The sequence below is a fragment of the Necator americanus genome, chromosome V (assembly GCF_031761385.1).
Source record: "Necator americanus strain Aroian chromosome V, whole genome shotgun sequence".
In the NCBI taxonomy this organism is placed as follows: Eukaryota; Metazoa; Nematoda; class Chromadorea; order Rhabditida; family Ancylostomatidae; genus Necator; species Necator americanus.
This window is the reverse complement of record NC_087375.1, coordinates 13,267,741-13,275,515: the sequence shown is the minus strand read 5'-3', so window position 1 is coordinate 13,275,515 and position 7,775 is coordinate 13,267,741. Positions and strand designations below refer to the sequence as shown.

The 7,775-nt window shown below is 41.2% G+C and overlaps 1 protein-coding gene across 3 annotated transcripts; it reads right to left on the bottom strand.

Annotated features, from left to right (window-relative positions):
• Positions 1–7,419, bottom strand: RB195_013746 (uncharacterized protein; the record flags this gene model as incomplete). Of its 3 annotated transcripts, XM_064203709.1 has the most annotated exons (12): positions 1–112; positions 188–306; positions 1,486–1,653; positions 2,098–2,255; positions 2,998–3,129; positions 3,430–3,499; positions 3,557–3,688; positions 5,152–5,222; positions 6,165–6,263; positions 6,959–7,106; positions 7,162–7,296; positions 7,348–7,419. In XM_064203709.1, the coding sequence occupies 12 exons, from the start codon at positions 7,417–7,419 to the stop codon at positions 1–3; spliced, it is 1,416 nt and encodes a 471-aa protein (XP_064059590.1). The 3 variants fall into 3 exon arrangements, with proteins under 3 accessions (XP_064059590.1, XP_064059592.1, XP_064059591.1); XM_064203711.1 differs by lacking the exons at positions 3,430–3,499; positions 5,152–5,222; positions 6,165–6,263; ... (1 more) ...; positions 7,162–7,296; positions 7,348–7,419 and adding exons at positions 3,316–3,334; positions 4,397–4,488 and having other exon boundaries at positions 1,486–1,584; positions 3,557–3,719; XM_064203710.1 differs by lacking the exons at positions 1–112; positions 188–306; positions 1,486–1,653; ... (4 more) ...; positions 5,152–5,222; positions 6,165–6,263 and having other exon boundaries at positions 6,945–7,106.
• Between the last annotated feature and the right edge of the window lie 356 nt (positions 7,420–7,775).

The window sequence follows — 7,775 nt, the reverse complement described above, 5'->3', positions numbered from 1 at the left end:
TCAAACAACACGATAGTCGAGGCCGAAGGTGAGTTGATTGTAGCGGACTATACCACGAATAGTAACCAAATTGCTCACTGAAGTGTATGTCTGGCTAGATTGGCAGCACATTCTGTAACAAGCAATTCGTTAGAGAAGCAATGGGTTTTACTTCGATCACTCGTTTGAGTGTGAAAATCTCCCTTACATCATTCCGTAGAGATCGAATTTTCCGAGGTTGACCTCAATTCCTTGCCATGGGCACCCTTGCATGCAATTACTTGGCGGTGTGCTCAAACGTAGTTGAATTCTACGTCCAGCTGGTGCCTGCAGTAGTCTTTATTATTCATCACAGCTTATACAGCAGTAAATACTCCAATTCACAGTAAGAAATTAGTTATTGCGAATAAATGATTACAAACTACTACCTGTTACTATCACTAATGGCCAAAATTTTGCTCTATATGATTGTCTATTTAGATCCTGTGGACAAAAGCGATCCGTGGAAGGTTTCCGTACCGATGCATTTAAAAGTAGGATATCACGAAAGAGAAGATACTGGGATTTCTCCACGAAAAGGTAGGGGTAGTGGCGTACTTCACGATTAATGGGCGAGATCACATTCAGTCACCTCTACTAATCCAGAGCAAGGCGCGTGAAATACACTCCCCCTCCATTTCCTCGCTTACAATCCAACTTTTTACACGATAGGAGGCAAGCAAATCCGTCGTCTTCCGACGTCCGCAATCGCGCTAACATTACTAAAATAAGCGGCAGAAACTTCCCACCATGCACAGTCGCAGACGCGTTGAGGATGGCCACGTTCTACTATCCGTAATAAGTTGTATCGTTGGGGACATCGGTGCAACGAAGGCTGTTTCACACTCCTTTTCTGGATTAATAGAGAATTGAGCGTGATCACGCATACATTCGTGCATTAAATTCTCGCCTATGTCTATTCGTTTTGTGATCCCAACATCAAATATTTTGTGTTACGCTCTCTTTAAAGAACTTTAACCTACTGCTGTTCTTGATCTAGACGGTGGTGAAGATTGAAGATTTGAAGCGTGTGCCGAGAGAGAAAGAATGTGTGCGCAACAGTGAGGGAGCGTGCGTTGCGGCACGCGCGTCGCGGTTGGTAGGTTGTACACATTTGGTACGAAGTATAGATTACATACATACATTACATTTCATAATGAGTATCATGACCTTTCTTCTTGTTTCTGGAATGAAATAAAGCGAAATGATATTTAGGGATCACAATAGGGAGCACGAGTACATGATCGCTCATCTTCCTAACTTCCTTAAACGCCACCGCTTGAGATTTTCGTTGCAATAGCAAATGGTTCCCAACAACAACGCTGGTATTGTTGTTCATTGGAGTGCACTGATACTCAAAAATTGTAACATTGTGAGGTTTTGGGAACACTTGTGAAAAGTTACGGTAGATTAACCCTTCGGATAGATTTTTCCCGTGGCTTTACTAGATGAGATGGAAATCCTTACAGTGATATGCCAATAACAGTCCGTAGTATCTGTTTCCGGAGTATAACTGTTCGGATCCCCAGCAACACCGTTGAGTGTCGACCATGAAGAGGAAGTTGCCTGATATAGTTTACGTGTTTGCACATTTTGAAGTACTTGGAGTTTAGTTGCGTCCAAACCAGCTCGTAGCTACAGAATTATACTCTGCACTGTAGAATTATAGTCGGGTCAAAACGACATGAATCACGAGTGTAGATGCGGTGCATTTGCGTACGCGCTCGAAAAGTTGCGTGGTGGAGGCAGCAGTTGGGACCGAGTTTTGACCGTCGCAAACTGCAGCGATTGGTGGTACCAACAAGGATTTCACTATGCTCCTAACTGCTAAGCTCCACCGAAGCGCCTCGAGCGAAGTCGGGTAGGCAACTGCGTACGTGCTTAATGTCGTTCTGGTCCTACTATAGTTAAGTGGATTTGTTATACTTTCAAAGTAAACTCTTTCCTGAAGTACTGCGTGAATTCAATATTAAGCATATGGTGTCAGTTGAAAATCTATCTATAAAATGGAAAAAATAAATGGATGATTTTGGACGCAAACAAAACTTCTTTGACGATTCAACACCAGCAAATTGTTACCTGTACAACTGCACCGTTACAGTTCGGTGCTGAGCCGTCTGCTAGTTGCTCACAGTATTGTCCACCGAATGCTCGGGGACATTTACATGAATAACAATTTCGAGGATCTTGGTAGCCAGGTTGGCGACAAGGAGGCACAGGTACTCCCATACAGAAACCTAAAATTCAATTTTTGAGGGAATGTAGGTAGGAATTCCGAGCCATCCTGAAAATACGGGGGAAATCTTATTAAGCCCACCTTCTATTAGTTAATAAGTAACTGTTCAAATATTATGAAGCGGTTCATGTAAGTCTGATATTGTCCAGTAATTTACAGAGATTTTTTGTTAAAAAGGTTAATTCATTTGTAATTTTTCAACAGCTTACAGTCTACTGTTATGCGTATAGTTGTACAGACCGACCAAAGATCCATTATCGACTGCTACTTCCTCCCAGAGAATACATCGTATGCGGTTGTAATTGTGTTGAGAACACAGTTTGCAAGTACTACAGCAAAAAAAAAAACTAATTAGGAATCTGAGGCCTCCAGGACGCCTGAGATATCAGAAGATCAAATCCACTTTGTGCGGTCTCATCCGGTCAATCGTGTGAGTTGCCTCGTTGGATAGACTGGCACCTCTTCAGGTCTCTGAATCCTAGATCTTTCGTTTAAAATTCTGGCACTTGCAGACTACATCCGAGCTGTCTATCCATCTAATTATCTGGAGACCCAAAATGAAAAATTTTCAAAATTCTGTCTTTAATTTGTCGTTGATTGCAAATTAGACATTATTTTAAGCGCTATCTATGAGTCACGCTTTATTCCGCTAAAGATACGGCCTTTCACGTACATTGTCTCTATGATCGGATCACTTGCTGTTTTTTTTTAGATGAAGGATGAAAAGCTAAAGTACAACTCACTGGAGCAGTTGTATAGCCAGTTCATCATGCGAACATCCGAGAACGCAGGCGCTTCTCGTTGTCCCATAGAGTTCTGATAGGCCATATTTATTGCTGTTACCGTGTACTGATTTGGGTCTTCAGCGAACGCATCTGAAGAAAAGCCCTTTAAAGATCGGATTAAAAATATTAAAAAAGCGATAACGATAAAACCGATTTCTTTCGAAATTCAGATTTGGTGGAGTATCAGAGCCGAGAAGAGCAGGATGTTAACTGTTTCTATATTGTGTCACACACCGTTTGAAAACTACTGGGAAATAAAGAAGACCGTAAAATCACCGTTTGGAAATGCGTTTTCCTAATAATCTGCTCTGAAAAGTGGTTGAAAATGTGCACCTTGCACAAAAAAAAGCAAGAAAGGTTGTATAGGATGATAGCAGTCACAACACTCACACGGATCGTACTGCATTACACTTCCGAAGTCATAAGGTTGGCCAAAGTGGTTTTCTGTAGCCGGCGTCATCTAAAGTATATTTTTTTATTGGTGAAAAGATTTGAGAGTGCAGCAAGTCATCAGAACCTTTGCAAAATTGTATTGAAGATTTTGTGGCACGTTGTTCAGGTCAACGTAGACCCAACTGTCACGATCGTAACGAGATTGAGTATGAAAGAAACCTAGAGCATGACCAATCTCGTGGGTAACGGTTCCAAGCTGAAATTCCACTTCAACTCGGTAGAATAACCTTAGAGAAACAACTTGATTATAGCTGCACGTGCAAACTGCTTCAGTAGGCTTACTACATTCAGATCAATGTTAAACTCCGTACATTATTACATCCGTCCCCAATCGAGATATCCTGGCTAGTCCATGAAGCCTGCTTGCCCATATAAGACCAACAACCACTTCCAGCGTAAAATCGAAGATGATTCATTCCATAGGGGTTCTCCTGGAACACAACATAACGTGGTTATTTGGTCCTCTTCAACAGATATCGCTTAGAAATCAACCTATTTACATGCGTTCTAAATCGCTGCAATTAGTATAATTTAAGTATTTATCCGTTTATATCCACATACAACAAGCATTCATGGTCAGCTCCGAATGTTCAAATGGGCGGACCCGCAAGTTCTTCAGCCTTGAGGGGTCTATTAAAGGATGATTCCGTCCATTTCTTCCTAATTGCCGTAAAAACGAACCGGAGGATACGGCTTCGAGCGTTGCGGTGCCCTATTTCCTGCAACGAGTTCGATTGGAGCGCGCCAGCCTTGTGTACGCACCGCATCTTCCGAGCTATTTTTTACGGCAATTAGGAAGAAATGGACGGAATCACTCCCTCTCCATAATCTACGATTCCGTATAAGAATACTCCACCTGAAATCCGTACCACCTCAGATTCGTGGGATGATGGCTTTAACCCACAGCAAAACTGCTTCATCGATTGACGCGGGCGCAATAGCGTGCACAGGCGGAGCAGCGGAGCAGCAGTGGCCGCATGCGCGGCCGCGTAGCATTGAACTGGCTGAACTATACACTATGGTTATATATTATATTGTATTGAATAACGCAATAGTAAACAGTTCCGCTGCGACTACATGGTCGATAGTTCGGAATCAGTCTAGATCCTACCAAGGCTTTCATCTCTCCGAATTCACAGAAGTGGCAAGAGACTTCTTCATCAGAGATTAAAAACACTGGGTTGATACATTGCCCCCGCAGTTATTGCGTAGGTCGTATTCGTGTTGAAAAATCTCGAACAATTTTGATTTGAGGTCCATCAGGTTTTGCAGCGCAACGCTGCCGCTTTATCCTTAGTAGAGGATTGACGCTTTTAACTATTTTGAGTAACTATTTTTTTTACTTAGTACTACTGAGTGATACCCACCTATCATTATTTATTTAATTGTAATAAAATGAATATGTGGGAGGTTCTAATGCGTAGCATTTGAATTTCGGCTTCTTTTCAGAACATTTTAGAGTACAGCGTCAAGAATGTACACCGCTCAACCTTATGCAGCTAAAACGGTGATCACAAACTTAGCCCACTGTTCTTTTGAAAAAATCCGACAAAATACAAATATATAAATAGTTTGAATTTCCACGGTGTTCTGTGAGACTGTGATTGGTTAAGAAGGTAGATCATAATATTTCTTGATGTAAAAAGACACTTCGCTCACCGTGAAACTCATGCACGTGTTCGATGTCCAGTACTGTATGCCTTGGCGAATGAGAGCAACGACATCGCTAGCTGAAAATGAATGACAGTTAATGTTATAATCTAATGCGTCAATATGTATTTTTTGGTATGGCGAGTCAAAATTAATGAGAACTCTTGCATTTATCAATTATTCTGTACATTTTAGGAGGAACCTCCACATCGCTTGAAAGTTTTTACTTTACTGGGTCACTACAAGTTCAACCTACGTACACTGATGCTTCCTTCTATGCTCCTAAAATGACAACTGTAAAGCTGTTCGGAGCTGCTCTGCGTCATCAGCGTCATCATTAGGAACAGAGAGTCGACAAAAAAAGAAGCCCCAAAAAGTTATGTGATAGCGATTGAGTTTATCTTATCAGGTTAAAAATTGTTCCTATTCTTTGTGGTAGTGTGGCGATGGTTGTGATGCTGTGTATTTTTGGCTCAATTCAGTGTTTACTGGTTATGTATTGTTTTACGAATTTTACGAATTAGTAAATAATGAAAAGAGCGGAACTGTTTCTTCAGAAGCACCTCGGTAGCAACTTGATCACTCTTCCAGAAATTTTGAGGAGTTTTTGGAGTTTTGTTGATCTTATCGGACTTAAAAATGAAAAAAAAAATTTAGAAAGGTGGACAGGAGTAGAACATTGTGAGATATGTACAATGGAAAAATGAAAGAACAAGAAAAATAAAGAGATAAGGCTTGCCCATTTTTCTCTGTGTTTGGCGCGCACACCTTATGAAAGTTCCTGGCCAGAGATACACATAAATATGGGTGATTCTGGATTACTCTTACTTTTTTCTTTTCCTTTCTATTTTAAGGTAAAATTTCTACAGTTTTTTACAGTATTCACAGGAAAATTCGTTGCTTTACAGAAAACTAGCTGCATCAAAATGCAATTAAGAAAGCAAACTTCTTAAAATCCCTTTCCATTTACTTCAAAGTAAGATTATGGCAGTCGAGTTGTTTTGTATTTGTGAAGAACTTACTCAAAGAGCTATCGAACGTATACGGTATCGGAGTCAAAGGGTCCCAAAATTCAGAAGGATCTGTTATGCATGCCCTCTTCGAGCGTGTTGTATTCTTATCTAAAATAGTAATTATGAGAAATTGGAAAAAAAACAAAAGCTTCAACATGGCATGCAACTATTACATTAACTGTACGAAACAATCAATACTGTAGAAATTCGATCCAATTCCATGACGGCGGTGCGTGTTTCGCATGCGTCTGACCTGAGATCCATCGTAAACATACATTACAGTCGGATCGAAACGACATGAAGCACGAGTGTAGTTGCGGTGCATTTGCGTACGCCCGTGAAACGGCGTGGTGGAGTGGGAACTGAGTTGGTACCATCGCAAACTGCAGCGATGGGTGGTGCAAAGGTTCCAGTACGCTCCCACCACTACGCTCCGCCGCACCACTTCGAACGTACGCAATTGCATCGCACTTCATGTCGTTTTGACCCTACTATACTACTGCATAAATATTGCACAGAATGTTATAAATCAGCTGTTGCCGTAGCCGACGCGGGATGTTTCCAACCGGATGCAGACAGTGTGCTCCTGATTAAACCAGGTTAAGGGTGAGAAATAATGTGGTCGAGCAGCGCATGAGTTACCGCGAGCGCAACGCGGTCACACGGCTGATCAAATTTGGCACCAACTGTAGATGAGGAGATGGTTCTTGCGAGACGCAGTTCTGACGGATGTACCTACACCGAGACTCCTTTTTTGGTGGGGTAAATTTCAATTATTTAAGAAAACCGTCATGAAAATGCACCATTTACGCCGGTGACGATAAACTTTGCTTGACTTGGAGTAAGCACAATATCTCCCTCGTACATCCACTCAGCAATCTCTTGATTCGTTATAGACATAGGTTTAGTGAAATTGTTTTTTGGCCCAAGATCTGGCCTAGGCTGCATTGTCTGAAAGCGAATGAAAACATCAACTCACATGTGTACATGATCGAAAAAAACATACTGTTTGTGGACCACTGCCTTGACCTGCTCGATGAAGCTTTTGTGTGCGAATATTTAACGCTTCGAGCATTTCTTTCACAAGTTTTCGATTCTCAAATGTATCCGAACTTCCGGGGTGGATCAATTTTCCTTTCATCTAGAACAACCTCATCATTTTCCTACTACCTACAAAGAATTATTGACCTACTTCTTCGTCGCCACCTACAGGAGCTGAAGCTCCTTGAGCGAAAATAGTGAATAGTACTAGTAATATAGCCATTCTGCTGCCGACTCCAATAATTTCACTTCATTTTATACCAGGATCAACAGGAATTTTGATCACGATACCCCATTGGTGCAGCTATAATCGAACACAATAACTAAGCCATCGATATTGCTTATTTTCGGAAAATTATTGGTAAACAAATTTGCAGCTGGCGAATTCATTTGAACTTTGCAAACTTGTTTCCTCCAGCTAGTACTACCTACAAACACGCAAATATTCAGAAGAAAAATCATTTTGGATTTTATTCGCAAAAGTTTAGGGGAATAGCTTATTGCAACAGAAAATTAATAGAAGAAAGCGCAGCACAATCAAATCTGTGAAATGCAAGTCAATGAGGTGAAGCAGATCGG